This window comes from Musca autumnalis, unplaced genomic scaffold (genome assembly GCF_047663935.1).
Source record: "Musca autumnalis isolate F117 unplaced genomic scaffold, ASM4766393v1 scaffold_5, whole genome shotgun sequence".
In the NCBI taxonomy this organism is placed as follows: domain Eukaryota; kingdom Metazoa; phylum Arthropoda; class Insecta; order Diptera; family Muscidae; genus Musca; species Musca autumnalis.
In genome coordinates, this window is record NW_027412088.1 from 113,061,757 (window position 1) to 113,088,487 (window position 26,731).

The following is a 26,731-nucleotide window of genomic DNA, read 5'->3' on the forward strand; positions in this document are numbered from 1 at the left end:
AAGATCTATCAATAAGGAATTCCGCTTTTCACAAATTACATCAGGGAAGGTACCTGATGCAAAGATCTTATAATTATTCGCATGGGTAGGATACTTTTAATATAGAAATCTTCATCTTCGATTATTAGTCACTTACATTTGCGTGCGTGTTCCGCTATTTCTTTAATAACTGCCTTTTCAATGTTTACATTGGAGCACAGTTCTTCAAATGTTTTGCCCTTAAGCCCATGCCGTAATGATAACTCCTCTAAATGTTTTTAATTGGGTACAACTAATGCGACAGTGAATTGTTTGTTGGGATCACCTAAATGAAATACATGCATGACACTGCACCAATTAATTCCAGAATTTTCTTTGGCTTTATGGTTTAAGAGTACAGTTTTTAAATGCATTTACATTTTAATAAGAGAAACTAGCAATTTTTTGCCATTTCAGGAACCTTTGTCCGTTCCATTTTTTTCTCATTTTCACCCAACACTAGAATCCCACTTGCCCGTTCCATTTTTTTTTCTTCTCATTTTCACCCAACTCAAGAACCCCACTTTGCCCGTATTCTCATCTTGAACGTTAAACATTTACTAAACAAAAAACAACTGTACTTTAAAAAAAAATATTTATTTTTCCTGAAAGCTTGGATAAAACATACAAAAACGCACAAAATGTAAATGTTAGAAAAACTTGGTTTACGATTGGTACATACGAAAAAAAACAATATAAAGATAAAAACATATATGAAATAAACGACAGAAAACCCAGCTGTCTAAAGTGCAATAATTTGAAGATTTAGAAAAAAGTTTAAAAATATATGTATGTATGTATGTTGGTGTTGACTAAAAGTCATATTTCAATTTAAGACGTTCTCGAATTAGAAGACCTCGTATTAGTTTCTTCCAATTACCGTACACACGAGCTTCGTATTTTTCCCTTTCTTTGCGTTTTTGTTCTTCTTGTTCTTGATGCCAAGCGGCTGTAACTTGATCTTTAAATTCTTCGCAAATTACAAAACCATCGTAGGTAGCATGACAGCCACCTTGATGAAAATCAAATCCAACCACAGCATTGGCACAGTCAATACCAAGTTTTTTGCAAATACGATTCAAACCAGGCACTAGAATAACCAAGGAAAAAATAGCAGCAAGTCCAATTTAAATAAAAATTGTACTTACGACGTAAATGAACACATTTCTTAGGTAACATACTGGGCTTAAATAATTCCACATTACCATAGGCATTACGTGGGACAATTCCATTCTCCGCTGTAGGTGGATCATATTCTTCAGTTTGCCAGTAGCCGAATGTTTCGACAGGTTGATCTTTTAGAATCGTTTGGTTTATCTGGGGAGGTAGAGAAAGCAGATGTCGTAAATATGTAATAGTACCAAACAATCATTTCTATGGACATTCAGATTTACCTTATCCCACTTTGGTCTTTTAACTATTTTGTACGGTTTTTCGCCTAGTTTTACGACTCGCCCTTGTTTAAGCCAAGTTTCTCTAGCATGTAAGGTGTATACACAATCCCTAGAATACACAGCCTCGCCGCGAATAAAACCTAATGTTGGTGCTGTTGGTGGATATATAGCTTCGAATAGAAGTAAATGTCGTTCCAGCGCATAAAATGGATGATTTTTATAATCGCTTATTGAAGTTGGCAGAGGTTTTTCCTCATGTATGCGACGCAATTCTTCATCTTCTCGGATATCTTGTTTTGTGTGAGCGCCTTTGTATTTATGAAAAGCCGCATCCAACCATTCTTTCTTAACTCTTGATTTGCGAATAACATTTGCCCATTGTGGATTATAACGTGCAGTCACATCTTTTATTCTCAGGTCATTTTGAAAGGCAAACACGTAAGCCATATTTGAGGATGCAGATTTCTAATGACAAAAATAACAAAAATCCGATAATTAAAAAAAAAAAAAAAAAAAAAACTAAACAAACCTATCACTTAATCGCACGCCTATGCCATCATATTAGGAAAAACTTTTTCAGAAAACTACGTATGTATGTATATAAAAATACGGTATATAAATATATAAGATTAATTCAGTAAAATATTAAGGAAATCAATTATAAAAACTGAAACACAAGAGATTGTTTTTTTCAACGCTGCTTTGGACAGAGTAAACAGTTTATTTATTTATTTATACGTTGCGATAGAAGCCTATTGGCCAATTGGCATCGCAACACAGCAAGAAACTACAACATTCTTTCATATTACAAAATGACTTACAGATAAGAGATAAGACAAAATAGATATGTATATATTACACAATGTAAGTTATAATTATTAAAACAAAAATTGCAAAAAAGGCCCCTTCTGCGCAAACTATAAACAAATCTGACAACCATATTAAAAAGCTTTTCTACTCTTTTCAACTGCACATCAGTTGTACCTGATATAACCTCGATGCCATAAGAAATAACTGACATTAGCAGTGCGTGAGCCAGATTCCTTTTAACAAAGAGGGGCAGGTAGAACTCAGTGCTATATAATTTACGAAGAACATTTATGATCTTAGGAAACAAAGCCTCAATATGTGCGGAAAAATCAAGTTTAAAATCGATAATGACACCTAGACACTTCATCTTGTCCACGAAATGTATAGGGGAACCATCAATAAGTACATATATTTACACTACCACCTATACGACTAGTGGGACCAAATATCATCGACTTAGATTTAGATTTAGAAACATTAATCACCAAATTGTTGCTATCTAACCAATGTAATATGCCGCATAATGTAGAATTAATATTAGACTGCAATTCGGCAGCAGTTTTGCCATTAAAAAATAGATGAATGTCATTCAGCATACAAAAACGGAGTACATCCACGTCCGTGTACACTGTTGGCAATATCACTGATGTATAAAATAAACAGAAGGGGACCCAGGATGGAACCCTGGGGAACTCCACTGTATATATTACGAATATCGGAAACACTACCATTGAATGTAACGAATTGGGAGCGACCCAATTAAAAAGATGAAATTAATGCACAAGCAGATGAATCGAATAAATAATTGGATCGAAGTTTACTTATCATCTTCGAAATATCCACTCGATCAAATGCTTTGGATAAATCCAATGCTACGAGAACTCCATTTAACAACTTAGCAGCCACTCGTCATTGGAAAAAGCACCCTACATTCATACTTCCTGTTCTAACAACTTTATATGAGTCATAGAAATTTGTAAAAAAAAAGAAAAAATACCTCCGGGAGGTTTCTGCTGATTTGGCTCTTTTGCCCAAAATCTTAAGATTATGTATGGCATAACAGTAGAGTAGTTATGAAAAAATAATGAATTTCGTAAATACATTTTGTAAAGACTTCCAAAATGTGAAATAAGTTAAGTATGTAATTAAGAAGTAAATTATAGTCCATCTTCGAATTTGACGTAAGTTTGGAGGAACTACTACGATATGAAAAGATTGGACCAAAAGCTGTAAACAGGGCGATAAAAGTTCTTTCTGTAGAAAAATTGCAAACGATCATAGAACAGCCTTAAAACTGCATGATGTACCCGAAGGAGTGGACATATTCGAAGCTGATTTATGCTTTGAAGAAATATTACGATGGGCAAAGTTTGGAACCAATAGGGTTATTTGAACCGTTGTGGGGAGGCACCCGAAGAAGTGGACCTACAGCTGTGTTCAAAATAACAGGAGTGCCCATAAACACCGAGGGAATGGTCAAAAAAACATGGTTACACTTCTCCATTTTGGCTTATTTTGTATTTGTTTTACATTGTTGACATCCCAACTGTTAACTCATTAACAGAAATGTGCCAATTTGTTTGAAATTATTTACTGTTTACACCAACAATATAAATCGTCTTAAAATTTTTTGTTAAAAAATAGGAGTGTGGAAGAAAAAGGACAATAAAAATATTTTTATTTGAGTTTAGGACCAAAATTGTCAATATTTTAGTTGGACCGAATCGGTTGATCCGTTCGAGAGTTATTGTGTGCTCCAGCCAGCCAGTCAGACAGACTTTGCTAAATCGACACCAATTTGTCTAAAACAGATTTCGGACAAACATACTTGGGGTCTCTAAAATCATTATTTCGATGGGGCGCATTTTCATAATATCAAAGTGTATATACCGTCATTCGTTTAAAGGTTAAGAGTATAAAAATAGGTATTGTATATAATCGACGTAGCCAGTCATGCAATGTTTATATTGAAGCATCGATTCTCAAATTAATTCTTACTTTGATTTCAAAGTAAACCATTATGACAAGAGGTGGTTAAATTTATCTATAGTGGCTTTAAAACTTCTATTCCCCTCCCTCTTCAAAAAAACAAAAAAAAATGTTTTTAATAACATTTATTTATTAAAGCTTGGACAAAAATAGGTATACAAAATAAAGAATGAAATGTGCAATGAAAATACATATAAACACAAAAAAACATACAACGAAAAATACACAAAAATGGGACCAAATAAACAATAAGGAAACAAAAAATATATGGATTCATGACAGGTATTCCAGCTGCCTAAAACGCAGTTATTTGCAAGTAAAGACAATTTATAAGATATTTGGGGACTAAAAGTCATATTTCAATTTAAGACGTTCTCTAATTAGAAGACCTCGTATTAGTTTCTTCCAATTGCCGTACACTCGAGCTTCATATTTTTCTCTTTCTTTACGCTCCTGTTCTTCTTGCTCCTGATACCAAGCGGCAGTAACTGTATCTTGAAATTCTTCACAAACTACAAAACCATCGTAGGTAGGGTGACATGCACCTTGATGAAAATCAAATCCAACCACAGCATTGGCACAGTCAATACCAAGTTTTTTACAAACACGATTGAGACCAGGTACTACAATAATAAAAAGAAAATTAGTAGTTAGATTAAGTTTAGGAACGAACCACAAATTGTACTTACGACGTATATGGACGCATTTCTTAGGCAACATAGTGGGTTTAAATAATTCCACATTACCATAGGCATTGCGTGGGACAATTCCATTCTCCGCTGTAGGTGGATCGTAGTCTTCAGTTTGCCAGTAGCCGAAAATTTCGAGAGGCTGGTCTTTTATGACGGTTTGTGTAATCTAAGATGAGAGAACAAGTAACTGTGATAACTTCAATCATATACCCTTCTAACAACATACAAACTTACCCTGTCCCACTTGGGTCTAGCTTTTACAATTTTATATGGCTTTTCGCCCAGCTTTACTACGCGAGCCTGTTTCAGCCAAATTTCTCGAGAATGTAGGGTGTGAACACAATCTCTCGAATACACAGCCTCACCGCGAATAAAACCCAAAGTTGGTGCTGTCGGTGGGTAAATTGCTTCGAATTTAAGTAAATGTCGTTCCAGTGCATAGAAAGGATGATTTTTATAATCGCTAATCGATGTTGGCAGAGGCTTCTCTTCGTGTATGCGACGCAGTTCTTGGTCTTCTTTGATATCTCGTTTTGTGCGATGGCCAAGTAGTTTGTGCAATGCCGTATCCAGCCATGACTTCTCAACTCTAGATTTGCGAACAACATTTGTCCAATGTGGACTATAACGTGCAGTCACATCTTTAATACTGAGGTCATTTTGAAAGGCAAAGACGTAAGCCATATTCGAGGATGCAGATTTCTAATGGCAAATATGTAACGAAATATGTTTTACTTATAAAATTAAATTAAATAATTAAATGCATTGCAATTATTTAAGTGGGATGCCATCAAAAATGTACGTTAACACAATAACACAAAAGGAATGTAAACGCCATTTGGAAGTTTTGAAGAATCTACCCGGTCTTGCTTGATACAAAATGGGGCTTGTCATATGAAAACAGCAACAACAAAATTAAAATAAACAATGTACAATGTATGTATTAAAATTGAATATAATGTTACTCATTTCGTCTTCGGACGACTCAAATAGAAGACGTATAATTTATTAAAGAGATTCTGTGTATCTATTAGGGTAACCCTAGTACTACCACATAAAATGCAACAATCTGGCAGCATCATAGCAGTGTTGCATGCATCAGTAGTTTTAAGTTATCATCTCTCTCTACTCATTGTCAGTACACAGTCAGTTAGTTACTTCGCAACCACCAATTAATAGACATCTCATCTGTACATATTTCGTCATATATTTCATTGTTCTTCATAATTAATACTTTATTTCAACTCATAAAACAACTTAAAGTTTTATTCAATAAATGAATTGATTGTTATGTTTAAACATCGTCTTTCATTCAATCGACCACCTCCGTAAGAACATAACAATTTGGCGACGAGGATTGTGAATTGAAAACAACACTCAGTAACAAAAGGAATTTCACAATTTCATCAGAACTTTCAACAATTCTGCGTAATAATATCAAGACATCGCACACAATAAAAGTTGTGGCAGGAAGATTTTCAAGGAAAACATCAAAACGCACAGGCGTAAGTTCATCAGGAATATTCTAACAAGAATTTTCAAGAAATCTTCAGCGATCAACGCTCACACAAACAACAGGTTGCAGTCTCACATATACATTTTTTAGCTCAACACACACCACTACAACGTTGGGAATTTCATCATTTTTGCTGTACACACATACAGATATACGACGGCAGCGTCTCTAACAAAATTGTAACGGCTGAAAACACAGACACTAGAAAAATCTAGACATGTCGGAACAAGCGAATATTGTAAAATTACTTGCACAGCAGCAAGAGCAAATAGCCAAGCAGCAGGAACAATTTGCGCAACAACAGGAATTACTAAATAAACTCACACAAATCATTGCTGGACAACAAGGTGCAAACACAGTTTCATCATCAATTCCAGGTGAATCATCAGTGGCAAAAGCCCACCTCATGGAATCTTTAGCTAATTCCATGACGGATTTTCACTATGAGCCTGACAGTGGTTTATTATTTGAATCGTGGTACAATCGTTTCAAACACATCTTCGAAAGGGAAGCAAGTGCACTGGACGATGCAGACAAAGTAGGACTTTTGTGGAGAAAAATGTCCAACCACATTCATGAGCGTTTCAAGAATTTTGTTCTACCAAAACAACCCCAAGAACTTTCATTGGCAGACACAATCAAACATCTTACAAAGAACGTTTTCACACGATAAGGTTTGACTGCTCAAAAACGTGGTTTCCGTTTTGACTCTCATTCGTAATTTTCACATCTAGTGTTGCGTTTATGAAGTCATTGTATACAAGCGTACTTTTTGAACAAAAAGAAGTACGGTTTTACATAATTGTACCAAAAAGGTTTATGTGTGTATTGTATTTGAAAATTAAAAAAGTAATTCTTGTGAATCCCATAAAATTGGGTAAAATGTATGCGTTGTTAAAATTGTTGCATGCCATGTAAAAAATAATGTAATAATTCTTACCACCTGAAGGTAAGATGATACCTGCGTTACCAGCGTAAATTTTTCAAGAAAGATTTTTATGAAATAGGGAAATACCTTTGTTATTACAGGTACATAGAAGTCATGTTTTGAAGAACACCTTTATTTGTAAAAAATATGATGAAACAGGTAGATAATATCTTACATGCTAGTGTTGTATGTATGGTACTTTATGTACGTTTTCGTTCACTTACTTCCACATTTTGTTTCAACACTGACACAATTAACGAATGAGAACCAAAACGGACAACGCATTTTTGAGCAGGCAAACTTTATCGTGTGAAAACCCTCAAAGCTATTTGGCCGAACAGAAACACAAGTAAGTCTACGTTATAAGTGTCTCCAAATCACAAAGATGGAAAATGAAGATTTTAAAGAATACGCCAGTCGTGTCAATCTTCAGTGTGAACTTTTTAAACTGGATGACTTAACTACAGACCAGTTCAAGTGTTTAATTTTCATACTTGGTCTTAAATCATCACAAGACAGTGACATCAGAATCCGTTTATTAAGGCATCTCAATGAAAGTAAGGAAGTAGTCAACTTAGAAAAGCTAGTTGATGAAACACAAAGCATTTTGGATTTGAAAAGTGACACAGCACTAATTGAGGGAAGCCAAAAACAGTGCAACAAAATTGGTAAGCCTCAACAAAAACAAAAGATACCAAAAACAGCATGTTGGTATTGTGGAGATATGCATTATGCAAAACATTGTCCCTACTCCAAGCACAAGTGTACCAAATGTCAACAGATTGGTCACAAAGAAGGATTTTGCAACAGCATGCACAGGCAGAGCAAATCAAAACACAACAACGACAAACATCAACAAAGCAAAACCAATCATGATCAAAACTCAGAACAGAACAATGTGAGTCATCAGAATTTTAACACCAACAAAACAAAATTCAGCACAAAAACAGTATCTACAACAGATCCAGTCAAAATCAAGCAGGCAAGAAAATATGCTACAGTGAGTATTAATTCAAAGCAAGTGAAACTACAGTTGGACACGGCATCAGACATTACCATAATTTCTAAATCAACGTGGAAAAGAATCGGAAAGCCGGATGCATTTGAAACCACAGACACCGCCGAAGATGCAGGTGGCAATAAACTCACATTTTTTGCAAAACTTTTTCCAATAGAAGTGTCAGTTGCAGGAAAATCAAAAATTGTGGATTGTTACATTTCAAATTTGGAATCATTAAATGTCCTAGGCATAGATTGGATTGAGAAATTTAATCTATGGGATATTCCAATAGCAAAATGGTGTCATCAGATCAAGTTCACAGGAACTAAGTCATTGAACAATGTTTATCAAGTACTCAATGCTCACTTTCATCCCAGCCCAAATAGACAAGTCAAAACAGCACTCAAAAAAAGGGAAGAGGAAGGAGCGACCGCAAAAGCATCTTCAAGAAGAAAAACTCACAACGTATTCAACGTTCATAAAAATCTATGTTCATCAGTCATGGACAGAAATCAGAAAAAGGAAAGTCAGTATAATTCCAAACACGGAAGTCGCATCAAGGTACATGCATATCAACTTCAAACAAAAATAGGCGATACTTCTGCTTCATCAAACAAATTATCACCTTTGGACATATTACTTCGAGAATTCAACATTAAATTGCCGTATACAGATTCTACAGCATATCAACCAGAATCACCCACAGAAGACAACCAGTTGAAGTAATATCCAGAACCCCGGTTCAAACTTAAAAGGGGAGATATTAGGGTAACCCTAGTACTACCACATAAAATGCAACAATCTGGCAGCATCATAGCAGTGTTGCATGCATCAGTAGTTTTAAGTTATCATCTCTCTCTACTCATTGTCAGTACACAGTCAGTTAGTTACTTCGCAACCACCAATTAATAGACATCTCATCTGTACATATTTCGTCATATATTTCATTGTTCTTCATAATTAATACTTTATTTCAACTCATAAAACAACTTAAAGTTTTATTCAATAAATGAATTGATTGTTATGTTTAAACATCGTCTTTCATTCAATCGACCACCTCCGTAAGAACATAACAGTATCAATAAAAAATTTTGACAAAATTGGGATCTGCCAAGCTTTCACTTACTTATCTATTACGGATTAATTCCTAAAATGACCACATCGGGACCTGTTGATCCAACCTCGTTTATGATGTTTCACCGCCAATTTTTCGTGAACAGTAAACAAATGAGCGGTTAATCATTTAATTTAAATTATTTGTTCATATATAACACCCCCATCTGATCAAAATTTGTATGTTCAACATTTGTCTGCAATAAATTTAATAGTAACTAAGATGAGTAATGTTTGCGACATTCTGATTCTAGGAGACTTTGTTGTCCTCAATAAAGTATTTTTCTCTTTCAGGCAACCTTAAGCGCGAATATGTTACTTCATGTTGCGTTTGAAGTCGTAAATCGCTTCTAAGATTTAAATATGTATCAATAGTAGATTTCGTATATGTATTAAGTCCTTAGGATAATCATCATTCCTCACCACCTTCAACAGAAACACCTCCTAATAATTTCAAATAAAACAAACAAAAAAAAAAACAAACTTTCAAACATTTACTTTTCCATTGCTGAGACAGATTGGCTCCACGTTGGGTATAATGATTCACTGCCATCGTTGAAACACTTTGCACATGCCACGAGCGAATGTTGTGCAATAACACACAATACTAACAACATAATTGACATAAAAGAAGTCTCTGTGCAAAAACGAGTCGTAATTAAATTATAATTACTGTGAAGACAAATTTGTTCAATGTTGTGTAATAATTTAACTCTATTCAAGGTCCAATATCGTATAAAATTAGCTAGCTGTACTCAATTATCAGAAGATCATAAGTTCAATTGTCATATGTCGTGGAGAAGTACCTTAGACAACATTACACTAAAATTTCAAGCGGAATGCACCTTGTACACGACCGAATTACATATGTATGTATGTGTAGGTATGTATGTAAGTATTCTTTAAGCTGAGCCAAAATGTAACATATTGGATTTCAGACACAATAACGTTGTTCAAAACATATTAAATAATCTATATATGTATATAAAACGTAATTTAATCGAATTTAAGAATACAAGCAATTTGGACATGCTTACCCTTATTGTATCGACGCAATGTATTTTTCCCTTAAATAAATCCAAACAAACCCATTGCTCTTCAACATCACACCAAACTTCCACCCACATATCACCTGCCGTTGGCTTCTTCTGTCTGTCTGGTGAACTCTCCTCATCAGTGGAAAGTACCCGACGATCTTTCTTAGCAATTGTTGGAGCAATTTTAGGCTTTTTAATCGGCGACGGTTCAAAGTCTTCATCAGAATCCTGGTTGGCATTAGTGTTTGAGGTTAATTTCTTCTTTCTTGTACTTTTTTTGCTTCGAGAGTCATGTTTCTGAGTATTATCGTCAACATCGTGGGCGCCATCTAATTGTGGAATCTGTAAATGAACGGCATTGTCCTTCGTTTCGGCAGTTTCATTGTTTTTTTGCGTAGAACGTAATATCCGTTTATTAGTTGTGTTTTTATCAACATGGGAGAGGAAATTTGTGGATATTTTAACTTTTTCGCTGGGACTTTTTCCACGCTCTTGTTGATTCTTGGCATTGGCATTTTGTTGTATAATTCTAGGGAACTTTTCTTTATACTGTTTGGTTTGCAGGAAATCTGTTGATATGTGTATCTGTGGAGATTTAGAACGTGATCGTGTGACACGAGTTCGAGTTGATGTTGTTGGTGGTTGGTTATCCGTTGTTGATGGTGTGTTTACAACTTCTTTGCCACCTTTTACTACAATTGTTGGAACTAAAGGAGTTCCCGACTCTATAACGAGTTTCTTTTTGGGAATGCTATCGGGCGCTTCGGTGGCCTTACTCCGCTTTAATCTAGCTAAATTTGCTTTTCTAGGTTGAGGTGAATTTTCTTTTTGTGAATTTTCCATTTCATCAGTTTTGGTAGAATCACCTTCTTCATGGTTAAAAGCGGTATTTGTTTTATTTTCTGTTGCAGATTGTATTGTTTTAGAAGAATCTGGAAGTTTAGCAAGTGCTTTTTTGCTTGTTGGTGGCTTTCTGGTTGCGGTTTTAATCTCAACTGCATCCAATTGAAGGTCAGCTGATTTCTCGTTACCAGCAGGATTTTCAGATGGTTTATTTTTGGCAGATGATTTCGCTCGTGGCTTTGTAGCTTTTACCTTTGTTGGTACGTCTTCTCCATCTGTAGATTTATTGTCTAGTTTTTCGATATGTGGTTTCTTATCAGCCAAAGTTTCTTGTTGAACATTAATTTCGTTCTTTTCCAGTTTGGCGACATTAGCCTTTGGAACCGTGAGTTTATGCAACTTAGGTTTTTCGTTTGTCTTTTTGGTGTTGGAAGATGTTTTAATAGCAGATTGTTCTTCCACTACGGTTACTTTAACGCTGGAATGTTCTTCCTCCATCGAAGCGATAGATTTGATTTTAACTTTTTTCCTACCTGCATGTACAGTTTTATCTTTGTTCTTTTCAGTTGGCTTTGAAATATTAGGTTTTTCTTTCAACTCATTGCGCTTACTGTCTCTTTTTGCTACTTCCTCTTTCACTGGCTTGACTTTGGATGACGTACAAGGTTTTTCATGGTGTTTTGAGCTTGTGGGTTTCTCTGCGCTATCTTCCCTTTTGACGACAACTCGTTTGCCATCTTCCTTATCATTATCTTTTTTCAACTTCATTGATATCAAATCGGATTGTGAGGGCTTTAATGGCAAAGGCTGTATATTATTTATTAAACGACACTGTAGACCCATTCCGCGTAATAAAATTATAAAAATGAATATGTAATCCTGTTTGCAACTGGCTTGCTTCATTTCAATCTGTTTGAGGAGGTGGGTATGAGCAGCAGCTGCCTTTTTCTTTTTTATAGCCTTTTTGTCCGGATACAAATTTTGCGAATTCAATGATATGGTACTTTTAAACCATGTCACCAATGATTGGTAGTATTTTATTTCGGTACCTCTGTCAGGAGGATATGCATTCTTGCTGGGTAATAGTTTAAGTGACTTTTGCATAAGGATTGTGTCATTAAGTAGTCGATTGTAACGATAAGTACGACCGAAATGACACAATAAACTGGCTTTGTGCATTAAGACTTGACGTTCTTTCATTTCGCGATTGAATTTTCGCTTTAAAGCCATTTCTAAATCCTGTTGGGTACGTGTTTTCTTATCACGTTGTCTTCCGGGCAATTCAATGTGAATTTCAAGATTGCCCGTGTGGGAAATATCACTGTGGGCTGTGGTTGAAGTATCGGCATATTGGGAAGAATCTGAAAGTAAATGTAAAGTTTTTCATTCATCAAAGATTGCTCAAACGAGAGACCTTAGTCAACGTTTTGCTAGGCTAAAAATACTTACGCAAGTTGTTATTAAAGGTAATAACCCATAGCAATGTTTCTATTTCATTACATCTTTATATGACATTTTATCGATTTTGATATGTTCTCAATGGTTAGAAAGCCACCATGAAGAATATTGTCAACAAAACCCCTTCTTGTATCAAATTGCTTTGTTTTGGCATTATCCAATATATCGAAAGTGGTAGGAAAAAAGGATTGTCCACTTTACACTTGTGTAGTTTATCTGAATACGTAAATATGATGAATTGGAAAGGCAAAAAATGGTATACATTGTGAAGAATATGTACATATATATGTATGTATATTCAGTTCCATCAAAAATCCTATAACCACCAAAATCTCCAAGAATATTTAACAATGGTTTGACAAAATTGACAAATAACAATTCTTCAGGATGTGGCACGTTCTCTATTATCACACACAACCCCGACGTATACCGCAGGCAAATTTCATAAATAGTTACGTATTTATTTCGTACAAAAAATAGCTAAAAAAAATTTGAACTATTATGAAAATTATCCTGAAAAATGTGTGTTACGCATGTGATATGTAAATCAAAAAGCCATAAAGGTAAGTAAATTTCTTAAAGGAATTAGTTTCAGCTTCCTAGCATTACACTATGCAACACTGAAAATGCAAACAACTTCTAGTATGGATTTTTTGAAAGTACATATTTAGACTACAAAAACCCTAGTTGGGGTTTGTCAGATCCAGTTCGTATTTTATGGCCTTATCTAAACCGGGCTAAAACTACACTTTTTTACATTTACCAGGCCTTTATCTCAAAAACGAATAGGAATTTGGCTTGCTGTCTTTAGCAATATTGTAGCCATAAACTAGTAGAACTTATCTGTTGAACAGACCACATAAGAAAAACTTCATATAGGGCATCAAAATCGATAAAATATAGAAAATTTTACATAAGTAGCCTTTTGAAAAAATCATCCAAGTAATGTTCTCAGCAATTCTTCAGAACATTCTGAAACTCTAAAATGCTTGTTTCATGTTGCTTTAGCGGTATTTGGTATCATATCTTTTACAGCACCTATTTCAAACACAGTTAACACCAACAGATTGTTCTCGCATCTCGGATTTGACTTCATTATTGACATATTTATTAAATCGTCGTTGAAAACAACGTGATAGAGGCATTTTACAACAATAGCATTTTCCGAAGAGTTGTGTATTACACTCCAGCGAATATTTTTCCAAAAGAAAAAAATAAACAGTTATAAATAAACAGTTGATTACTTTCTAACTAGCAAACCGTCATATGTTGCCCATAACACCCAGATACAATATCCATTTTTTTCATCTTATCACAGTTTTATATTTATTTCTTTAGATTTTGTATCTCAGGTGAGAAGTGATTGGGTTGAATTAAAGGATTACAATAATTTCAGAATTGATCAGATTGCTGACACGTATATTGGTGTTGATTTAGATTCAATATATCATTCTAATGATGTGAACTCTCAGCTATCTACTTTAAATACGGCTATTGATATACTTCATTCATATGTTCCTACGGTTAGATTTAAACGTAATACTAATGATAATTCTTGGATGAACACATCTGAAGTTAAGGTAGCCAGAAGAGATAGAGACGCTTCTTATGGTGCTTATCTTAGGAATCCAACAGAGCTTAATTGGAAAAGTTATACTCGTCTTAGAAATAAGGCTAAGTCCACTATAAGGAAAGCTCGTTTTCGCTTTGGAAGTAGAATGTTTTCTAATGTAAACGGCTCACAAATGTGGAAAAATTTAGGTTGCATTGGTCGGGAAGAAGCTTCAGTTGGTGAAGACATTGATGTCGAAGCCATTGGAAATAATTTTCTTAATAACATGTCTCCATCAGATGGTACTTCTTTCAACTTTGAAGAATTTATTGATGTTACCGATTCATCTTTCTCTTTTCATTCCATAACTGAATATGACTTGGTTCTTGCACTTAATTCTATAAAATCAAATTCATCTGGTTATGATCAAATTCCAATTAAATTTATAAAACTGATTTTTCCGGCTATTTCAGCTTATGTTCTACATTTCTTTAACACAATTCTTACGGTTTCATGCTTTCCATCTGCGTGGAAACTTGCTCGGGTGGTCCCTATCTCTAAGGGTGGACAGAACTCATTAGACAATTACAGGCCAATTTCTGTACTTCCGTCTATGTCAACAATTCTTGAGAACGTAATGAAAACCCAAATTCTTGAACATTGCCAACGTTACTCTATTTTTAGTCCATGCCAGTTTGCTTTTCGCAAAAACCACAACACTACATCGGCTTTACTAGCAATCACTGATTCCATAAGAAAACATATTGAGGACCATGCTAATTGTATGTTGGTATCTTTAGATGTCTCTAAAGCGTTTGATCGTGTCAACTATGTAATCTTACTGTTGTTGGCGTTTTTTATTGTTGGACTGCAGAATTTTACATCTTTGTGTTTATTTCAGCTTTAGTCCATATTTTGTTGTATTCAAGTATTTGAATAACAACAAAATGTTTTACAGTGGATATGAAATTGATTAGTTGCGGGCGGAGGGTAGGGAATACTATAGTTTCAGTTGTCACCAAACAACTTCATCAGTTCCCTTTTCCGCCGACTCTGTATCGATAAACAGGTCAATAAGCCCATCCAGCAAATTAAACAAAATGAGAAATTTGCTATATGGCCCTAAAACTGATTACCCTACAATTTGAGTCGAACTAAAGAATTTTATATCCACCACTGTTTTTATGTCGTCTTTGCTTTGCAAAGAATACGAACATAGGAGTGTTGCTTCAATAAGCGGGGGTAAAACAACGAGAAAGTTGTTGTTTTTGCATTACGCATTGATCAACAAGGCCGTGCTGATGCCTATTATTGTTGTTGGCGTTTTTTATTGTTGGACTGCAGAAATTTACATCTTTGTGTTTATTTCAGCTTTAGTCCATATTTTGTTGTATTCAAGTATTTGAATAACAACAAAATGTTTTACAGTGGATATGAAATTGATTAGTTGCGGGCGGAGGGTAGGGAATACTATAGTTTCAGTTGTCACCAAACAACTTCATCAGTTCCCTTTTCCGCCGACTCTGTATCGATAAACAGGTCAATAAGCCCATCCAGCAAATTAAACAAAATGAGAAATTTGCTATATGGCCCTAAAACTGATTACCCTACAATTTGAGTCGAACTAAAGAATTTTAAATCCACCACTGTTTTTATGTCGTCTTTGCTTTGCAAAGAATACGAACATAGGAGTGTTGCTTCAATAAGCGGGGGTAAAACAACGAGAAAGTTGTTGGTTTTGCATTACGCATTGATCAACAAGGCCGTGCTGATGCCTATTATTGTTGTTGGCGTTTTTTATTGTTGGACTGCAGAATTTTACATCTTTGTGTTTATTTCAGCTTTAGTCCATATTTTGTTGTATTCAAGTATTTGAATAACAACAAAATGTTTTACAGTGGATATGAAATTGATTAGTTGCGGGCGGAGGGTAGGGAATACTATAGTTTCAGTTGTCACCAAACAACTTCATCAGTTCCCTTTTCCGCCGACTCTGTATCGATAAACAGGTCAATAAGCCCATCCAGCAAATTAAACAAAATGAGAAATTTGCTATATGGCCCTAAAACTGATTACCCTACAATTTGAGTCGAACTAAAGAATTTTATATCCACCACTGTTTTTATGTCGTCTTTGCTTTGCAAAGAATACGAACATAGGAGTGTTGCTTCAATAAGCGGGGGTAAAACAACGAGAAAGTTGTTGTTTTTGCATTACGCATTGATCAACAAGGCCGTGCTGATGCCTATTATTGTTGTTGGCGTTTTTTATTGTTGGACTGCAGAATTTTACATCTTTGTGTTTATTTCAGCTTTAGTCCATATTTTGTTGTATTCAAGTATTTGAATAACAACAAAATGTTTTACAGTGGATATGAAATTGATTAGTTGCGGGCGGAGGGTAGGGAATACTATAGTTTCAGTTGTCACCAAACAACTTCATCAGTTCCCTTTTCCGCCGACTCTGTATCGATAAACAGGTCAATAAGCCTTGTTGATCAATGCGTAATGCAAAAACAACAACTTTCTCGTTGTTTTACCCCCGCTTATTGAAGCAACACTCCTATGTTCGTATTCTTTGCAAAGCAAAGACGACATAAAAACAGTGGTGGATATAAAATTCTTTAGTTCGACTCAAATTGTAGGGTAATCAGTTTTAGGGCCATATAGCAAATTTCTCATTTTGTTTAATTTGCTGGATGGGCTTATTGACCTGTTTATCGATACAGAGTCGGCGGAAAAGGGAACTGATGAAGTTGTTTGGTGACAACTGAAACTATAGTATTCCCTACCCTCCGCCCGCAACTAATCAATTTCATATCCACTGTAAAACATTTTGTTGTTATTCAAATACTTGAATACAACAAAATATGGACTAAAGCTGAAATAAACACAAAGATGTAAAATTCTGCAGTCCAACAATAAAAAACGCCAACAACAATAATAGGCATCAGCACGGTCTTGTTGATCAATGCGTAATGCAAAAACAACAACTTTCTCGTTGTTTTACCCCCGCTTATTGAAGCAACACTCCTATGTTCGTATTCTTTGCAAAGCAAAGACGACATAAAAACAGTGGTGGATATAAAATTCTTTAGTTCGACTCAAATTGTAGGGTAATCAGTTTTAGGGCCATATAGCAAATTTCTCATTTTGTTTAATTTGCTGGATGGGCTTATTGACCTGTTTATCGATACAGAGTCGGCGGAAAAGGGAACTGATGAAGTTGTTTGGTGACAACTGAAACTATAGTATTCCCTACCCTCCGCCCGCAACTAATCAATTTCATATCCACTGTAAAACATTTTGTTGTTATTCAAATACTTGAATACAACAAAATATGGACTAAAGCTGAAATAAACACAAATATGTAATCTTACTCCAAAAATTGAGAGATAAATTTATGTTCTCTAAAACAGCATGTAAATTAGTTTATTCGTTTTTAATTGAGCGTAAGCAGTATGTTTCTTTTAATGGTTTAAATTCTGGTATTGGTAACGTGACTTCTGGTGTACCGCAAGGGTCGATTTTAGGACCCATACTCTTTCTTGCCTATATTAATGATGTCGTAGATGCACTTGAAAGCTCTATATGTAAGCCTTATGTTTTCGCAGACGACATTTTCCTACTGTTTCATTATTATTCTTCGGAAACATCCGTTTCAAATTTATTATTTTGTAACAAGTTGGAAATAAACCCTGCGAAGACTAAAGCTTTGTATTTTCATCCACGTAATCAACCTAATTCTCATTGCAATATTTCAATAAATGGGCAAAATATTGAATTTCTAGACTCTTTAAAATGTCTTGGTTTAACTCTCGATTCGCAACTTTTTTTTTTACTGATCATATTAATGACATTTCTAGAAGAGTTTGCCTGACTTTGAGAAGACTTTATAGCCTTAAACCTTTTACACCGTTAAATGTTAGAATACTTTTGGCTAATTCATTATTAATGTCCGTATTAAATTATGGCATTGAAGTTTTTTCAGGAACTTGGTCTTACAATCTTGATAGGATTGAACTAATAGTGCGAAAAATTGTAAGATATATTTTTCAGTTGGGTATCCATGAACATGTTCGTGCCTTCCAATTAACATCTGTTTTTCTTGGTTGCAATTGTCGGGATTACATTAATCTGCGTACAGTTCTTCATTTTTACAAAATAATGAGAACTCAACAACCTCTAGCTTTGGTTCGAGAGTTCTCCTTTATTAATTCCACACGCAACATACAAATTGATGTTCCATTAGTTCCAACTTCTGCTTTTGAACACTCTTACCTAGTACGTGTTTATCGTGTATGGAACTGTTTTCCAAGATCGCTAAGAAAGTTTTGCTATTCTTACTCCACCTATAAGAAGTTATTGAAATCACATTTTAATGGTGAATTGAATACATAAGATTTACTCATTGCTATGGGATCATTTATTATTTATTTATAATTTTACAATATTCATATGGCTGGGGGGTCATCCTAATTATTGTTAGTTTTTTTTTTTTAATCTGTCTATTCTATCATAGTTTAGCACTATATTAAGTTAATCTTCCAATACATGTATAATGGCCTTAAACGGCTTCCTTTGTATTGAATGTAAATAAATTGAAATTGAAAATTGAAAAAAAAAAAATAAACAGTTTTGGAGATATGGTCCGAAATGTATACAAATTATGGAATTTTTAGATATATTTTGAAATTTGAGGCAATAAATGCAGTTTTTCGAGTTCATTATTTTTCCAAATATTTTCTTTAAAGGTCAGAAGAAAATTCCCATTGGTTTCACAGATAAAGCTCCAAATTTCTGACACAACAAAATCCAACTTTTGTGTTTTGTCGTTTGGGTCTGTACTTTCAAAAAATCCTCAGTTCGAATTGTTTGCACAAGATTATCCTAAAAATGTTGCACAATGTTATCAAAACCTAGTTTAAAATGCAAAATAAAATCAAAAAGTTTTTGTCAGACTCTGATGGCCAACGGAGGAACATATGTGGATGTTTCCAGGATGTGCCCAATAATACATTTGTACATAAAGTATAGTCTCGATAATCGAGGCACCACAGGTTTCGACGATGTCTGAATTATCGAATTGTCCGGATTACAGAGTAGTAATAAAACATATAATTTTGTAAGTTAAAATCATTAATAAAGGACGTCGATTAGATAATAACCTGACGACATCTAATTGATATTAACCAAATATCACGGGTTGCAAACATTTTAAGACTGCGTGCAGCTTTCCTGGCTACCAAGTTTACTTCTCCAGCGTAATTTAGGTGATATTTTCTGTGCATTATTGTGGTCTAAAACTTCTCTACAATTTCATGGATATAAACTTCGTAGTCCATGTACACATATTGATTTTCAGTGTCCATGGGACATGAGCATCTTACGACTTGAGTGATTTTGTATGTCAACAAATGAAAATACGATTTTTTTTAACAATTTATTGATATTTCTATACAAGTAGGGCGATTCTTTAACTCATTCTTTTTTTGCTTACCGACAAAAATCGGTAAAATTAAAATGCTTATAATTTCGGTAATTAACGAAAGTCCTACCGGTCGGTTGCAACAGTGTTGTCAACTTTTATTAATACTTTTCATTCGTAATTTTGCCTTTTAATTTTACCGATTTTTGTCGGTAACTCCAAAAATGAGTAACAGAATTCCACTACATGGACCAAAGAAAATAGTCCTTAAGTTGTGCCTTTTCAAACATAATGCCTGTTCCAGAATCTGCAAGAATCTACAAATTTTTACTACGATTAAAAAATGAGATAGGGAATCTAAAAAATCTAAGACAAATTTATTAATTTCAATGCTCTCGATGTTTTAAACATTTCTAGGTAAAATATCCTTGGAGTACATTACATGCTCCAAAGGGACTTTCTCACTAATCAGAAGGCTAATGAAATAATTCCCTTAGAGGAAAGAACACGGAAAATAGACGTTTAAAAAAACTTAAGTTTTTTTACTTATACATCAATTGATATTGCTAAGAACGAAAACGTCAATGAAATAAATAAGAATCAAATGCTCAATATAGGGAAAAATGTTGATGTAAAAAATTCTAGTGTCTTTACTAACGCGTTGTCCGGATTATCGAGACTACACTGTATATATAATTTATGAGTAATTTTAACAGTATTTAATTGAAGATTAGTTTAGAGAATTGGATACTTGCCACTATTGACCAAACAGAATACTCTCATTTGACATTTATGTTCATACTAAACAAAATAAAACTGCTTTGAAAAATATTGAGTTATTAATGAAGCGACTATTTTTTACTACGATAACATTTTTTCCTTTATGTTATTAGCAAAAGTTGGTAGATTCTTAAAGCCAAAAGTGACAGACATGAAAAAAAAAAATAATTACTCCTAACGGGAAGCTCAATCATACTGTAAAAACATTAGTATGATAGGATAAAATTTACCACCAAGTCACCAGTTAAGGGAAACATGCCTATTTTTTTAAATAAGTCCATTCTTGACCGTATTCAAAATTATGGATAATAGGCATTACTACTTAAAACTCAATCAGAATGTATGTATAAAGTATGGGAGTACGTACGAAGATACGAACTCTGCTAAAATTCTCCGTGACTTCTTTAATCCCTTTACAGAACCAAGAAAGCAATTCGAAAAGCATGCATTTAAGGGTTTTTAGGAATCGAGTTTTCTTCTAAGTTTAGTGCTATTAAACAATGAATACTTTGCGAATTGTTTGTAACTACTTATTAAGGAAACACTGAAGCTAGAGCATCATAAAGAATAAAAAGGCAAAAACACGTGTATTCATTTGCATATCTTTTGTAACATTTATTTTTGTGTGTATTCAGCAAATGTCAAGTTAGTGCTCTAAATTAGATTTCATTGTTCAACATTCATCCAACAACTTGAATTAAGTCATGACATTCAAATATTAAATTTTGTGAAAAATACACACACACACTCATAATAACGATACATATTATGTATGATTGACACTGATGATAATAAATTGTGGTGACTTCTTGTTCTTGTTGTAACATCTTGACATTTTTGATATTTTTTATTAATTTTTTACTAGTTTTATTCAATAGTTTTTGATTTTGGCTTTGGTATATTATTATAATTTGTTATTGTGTATTGTTGTGATATTCTTAAACAATTATTGTTTTTGTTTTAATGAAAGTTGTATGTTTTGTTATTATTCAACTAATTTTTAATTAAATTGTTTAATAAGAATTAACTTTTCTAATTCGATGAATACCAGGATCATGTATAGTGTTGGGTTTAAAAAAAATAATTATTATAATTTATATTCGTTATATGTGTTCTGTGTTTTCTGTTTTAATATAGTTATTTATTAAACATATGAATACATTTTTTAAAGTAAATTCGTTTTAATTCAGTTCTAAATAGAAATTAACTACATTGACTAATTTTAATTTGTTTGTTTATTTGACTGAATAACGTTTTCTTTGTGTTTGGTTTATTTCATATCTGAATTTTCAAAGATTTAGGTTGAATGTTATACCTAAACCATACAGTAAACGTTATGAGAAACACATTATAAATGTCTTCACCATTATTTTATTTGTGTTGTTGTAATATGTTAAGTTTATTATTGCACCACAAATGAGTACATACATGTAAACCACTGTATCAGTTATTTTTACAAAATGTTAATTTGTCTCTTGAAAATCACGTTTAATATTATCAAATCTTCTTTTAGAATTTCGTATAAATAATAATTGTCATTATTCCTAACTATATCTAATGACTTCTACAACGATAAATACGGTATACTCGAGAAAACCCTTAAATGCATATAAACTGAACGATGAGTTTGAATCGTGAAATAAATATTGGGGGAACGTGAATTCCCCGTGAGTGTTCTCACTTTCTCTTTTAAGTTGAAACGCCGAAATGACAAAACTCACGGGGAATTTTCGTTCAGAATAAAAAAAATTTAATTACCTATAACCAAAAATTAAATAAAAGTTGAACTGAATATATAAACAAAAAATTCTCGCACCAATACTAAAATGTTATATATCTGCGTGTTCCCGTACTGAAAAGCTTGTAAAACTTTTCAATTTTATAAAGTAAAAAATTGTAACATTTTCAAAAAGTAGGTTCTTGCAGTTTGAGGAACAGAAGCACAAAAGGACTATTTTGCAATAATTGCACACAGGTTGATCACCCACTCACAAGACTAGTCTCCAACTGTGCTAATTCATTAATAATTTTTTATAGGGAAAAGCTTGCAAATACGGTTACAGCAGTATGTTACAGTTACAGTCTGTTCATATTGGTACAGTCACGAAATTCCTGGTGGTGGTTCTTGACCATCGGCTATGATGGAAGACGAACACTTAGCAGCGTACCAAAAGTGGCCTAATTGCACATTATTCCTCCATAGGTAAAAGCTTGGGTAGTAGCCTGACCGGCAATCTCACTACGTTAAGCAGAGAATTGTTGTAGGGGTCATTACTGGTCATTGTGAGCGATTGCATATTTTTTTAATTCGTCTCCTTAGATCCCTCAGACATCTTAGACTCTACAAGTTCAATTTCCAGCTTTCTCTTCCCTACCTACCTGTTCTATCTACTCTCCTCCTATCTTTTTCCTGTCCTTCCTCGCTACCTTTCCCCTCTCCCATCTTTTTATCAGGGCAATCATGAATAAAAATTCCAAGCGGAATTTGTTCCCTTTCCCCAAGTTGGCAATTTTTTATTTTCGTATTTATGCTCAAAAAGGGATTAATTTTTGTGGATTAGGCAAGAATTTTTCATAAATAAGTGATTTTAGTAGTTTTCAACGTTTTAAGATATTTGATTTTAAAAGAATTTAATATTCAAAATTATTTTCCGTGCGGAAAATTCCGAGGGAAATATTCATGATTGCCCTGAATATATTTTTAGTGCCCGTAATTTCTACGCGTAGTTATCTATGATTCATGGATATCCCCGATATCCCCCGTGTAAGCAAAATTTCATAATTTCAATCCATAGGTAATGGGTACTTTACATGGTATGTTTTTTACATATGAGTTGTCACTTCTCCCATACAAAATGTATATGCAAAGAGACAACTCATATGTAAAAAACATATCGTGTAAAGTACCCATTACGTTACCGGGTCGAAAACGGCCGTGTTACTTACACCAAGGATTTTGCCTGGTTGATCGTTGTCAATGTGTTAAAAATTGTAAAACACTTATATGTGGCAATGTTTTTACGAAATCATGAATGAAAATCACCAATGTTACATGTTTTCAAAATTTACACGCCTCGGTAAATGGGACGTAGAAATTACCAAATGCGTAAGTAAAGATAACTAATAGGTAGCTACCTACTCGGTTACCTAGAGCTAGAAATTAGGGGCATAGGATGAGCACAATGGACCGCTGGTCTCTGAGTGAAGTGGCTGTGAACATACAACGACAGCTACTCATATTAACCTAACTCCCATATCGTTATGAAGGAATCCGATCAAGGTGGAGTTTTTTCTGATATCGACAACAGCTTCAGAGAAATTGTTATCTCTCTATTAGTCGCACATTTTGTAAGAAGGGTAGAAGGTTTCAATAATAGACTCGTACTTTTATCATGTTCAGTGGTTAGTATGCTCGTCTTATACACAGAAGATCAGTAAGTAGTTCGATCCCTGACAGAAACATTACCTTTTCCCCTCAGCAATGTGCTAGTTCCGAACGCCGTTCGGTCTCGACAAAGACTTCATATCTACTATCTTTTCGAAATAGTTTAAATGCCAATATATGTGGTTCATTCAAATCGATTCTGAAACTTTATTTGAGCCACACAAAAACCGAAGTAAGCAGACGATAAACACATGCGTAATTTGCTGTAATAAACACCTCTTCAAATTACAATCATAAGTAGGATATCTTTTTATATACAGGGCAATCACGAATATTTGCTTCGAAATTTTCCGCACGGTAAATAATTTTAAAAGGTGAATTTCTTTTAAAATCAATATTTTGATACGTTGGAAACAATTAGAATCACTTAATTATACAATATTCTCGCCGAATGACAAAAATATCCCCTTTTTGGACATAAATATGGAAATATAAAATCGTGAAATTGGGGAAAGAGAACAAATACCGCCCGGAATTTTTATTCATGATTGCCCCGATAAAGTCTGGCGGGTTTTGATCCCTTCCCTATCACATAGAAATATTTTCAAAATTATAAGTAACAATTTCAGATATATGTAATCTGACAACAGCGAGAAACTATAAAACGAATATTTATGTAAATAGAAATCAAAAAATAATAAATGTTAAACAATAATATTAAATTTAAATATAAAATATCACAACCTTTAATATTTAATAAAAATATAAAAAAATTTGATTTGTTTTTGATAGCAACGAATAAGAATTGCTACTCGGTTTAACAACGCCAATTGTAATTGAACATCGAGTTAAACGCGTTATAAACGATTAACGCCCATTTGTGTTATATCCTTTATATCGGTATTCTTCTACATTGCTATCAGAAACTAAAGATGATATATGAAATATCAACTTGCATTTTGCTTTTGATGGCTTCTATCATATTTTCTTTTGGGTGTGTGTTCCTTTAGATATGGGTCTTAAAAGTTTCTTTTTTTTTGCAATAGCATTTAATATCTTTGCAGTCTCTTGTAATATTAAACTGTGGAAGCGCGCGCAATAGAGACCTTTTATTAAAAATATTAATTTGTTAGTTTATTATCTTGGTATGTTTTTGACTTAGGGACAGGGTGAAACAATACTAAAAATCATACGTAAAAATACACACACACACTCCAAACATCCTATTTAAATTAACTACAATCATTCATAACAATGATGATAACAACAGTAAGTCTATAGCCAACAAACCATCACCAATCAATATACAAGGTGTCACTACTTGCGTTTCCTACCTGCGACTTCCTCAAAATCCGAATCGTCGGTATCACCGCCTGCAACCACAGTTGAGGCTGGCCTGGTTTTGGTGTGGCGCTTAACGCGAGTCGATTTGGTTTTATTCAACTTTGAAGGCTCTTTTGCATGACGATCCCTGCCACTCTTCATCCTAGCATCCTCCTCTTCTTCTTCTTCATCGTCCTCCTCATCGATCGATCGATGTTGTTTTTCGCCCAATGCAAGTAGTGAGTACACATCCATGGTGTCAATTTGTGAACCCAACGATTTTTTTGATGGTGTACCAGTTTTTTTGGCAGCAGCATCCTCTGCGGCCTGTTTAGCCAATGACTCTTTTACTCTTTCCAGACTATTGGCATTTTGAAGTAAGTCACTAAAATCAAATGCTTTTGTGTCTTCAGTTTTATGATAATTTCCGGAATCATTATTTTCATCTTCAGATTCGGAATCGGACAAATTGCCCAAACCAGCGTTACAGTCAAAGTTAGGCACCGGAGACACAGAAGGCTTGCACTCATTTGCTTTGTCCACATTAAAGAAACTCGATTCGATGTCAATTTCATTTGGATCAACCAAATAATTGTCGATGCTACCATCGCTAGTGGAACCTTCATCCTCATTATCGTTACGTTGTTTTCGATTACTTTCATTGGGCGTTTTGGCGTTTTTTGAGTTAGTGCGTGAAGTTGACGCCGAAGGAGAATTTTTACCTTCACTGCTTGGTGGAGAACATGTCTTTGGCAGTGGCCTATACTTGTTGTAGAGTTTGGCACGTAACGAAAGACCAGGTCGCTTCTTCGATGTTCCTTGTTTTGTTGCGCTGCGTGCTTTAGGTGGTTCCCGCTCGCCTCTAATAAAAGACAATAATAATTTTATTATTATTAATTAATGTAAATTTATAAAAAAAAAATTATTTGTTAGTTTACCGTTTCTTTCCTCCACCACCACTAGATGCACTAATAGCAGCTATTGGAGAAGACTCTTCGAAATCACTATCATCATCATCCGATGACTCTCCGCCACGAATCTCCTTATTCGGTTTCCATTCATCCTCGCTGGCGGAGAATCCTTCCGACATAGATTCTTCTTCGTCAGACATGTTTTTTTTTCGCTGACCAGGTTAGGTTTGATTTTTTGTTTAAGTTACTTTTTCATTCCTCCTTTGGTTTGGCTTGTGTTTCCTTTTCGTCGTTTTTATAAGGATTATCGATTTTTTGTTAGAACGGAATCAAAATAGTTTGTCAGTATTTTGTACGCCTAATCTATTGGTTTATAGAATTTCTACGTTGAATACATACAGTTAATTTGGTTGTTTAATATTTGCAGTTATTTTTCTTATTTTTCAGCAATAATTTCAATTTTCAAACGCGATTCTGATTCTGATTGCTTTCCCTGCGAAAATAATTTACGAACTAGTTCAAAGATCTGATTATGTTTAGTGAACTATCGGAACT

General features: G+C 34.1%; 1 protein-coding gene across 4 annotated transcripts; it reads right to left on the minus strand.

Moving 5' to 3' along the window:
• Nucleotides 1-594: 594 nt before the first annotated feature.
• Xpc (DNA repair protein complementing XP-C cells homolog) lies at nucleotides 595-26,731 on the minus strand. Of its 4 annotated transcripts, none has more exons than XM_073992381.1 (7): nucleotides 26,576-26,731; nucleotides 26,204-26,458; nucleotides 25,277-26,127; nucleotides 10,498-12,701; nucleotides 1,413-1,877; nucleotides 1,167-1,335; nucleotides 595-1,108 (listed from the first exon to the last, which is right to left on the minus strand). In XM_073992381.1, the coding sequence occupies exons 2-7, from the start codon at nucleotides 26,374-26,376 to the stop codon at nucleotides 831-833; spliced, it is 4,140 nt and encodes a 1,379-aa protein (XP_073848482.1). In that variant the 5' UTR covers nucleotides 26,377-26,458; nucleotides 26,576-26,731; the 3' UTR covers nucleotides 595-830. The 4 variants fall into 4 exon arrangements, with proteins under 4 accessions (XP_073848482.1, XP_073848484.1, XP_073848480.1 ...); XM_073992379.1 differs by lacking the exons at nucleotides 595-1,108; nucleotides 1,167-1,335; nucleotides 1,413-1,877 and adding exons at nucleotides 4,322-4,834; nucleotides 4,901-5,069; nucleotides 5,138-5,605; XM_073992383.1 differs by having other exon boundaries at nucleotides 26,204-26,730.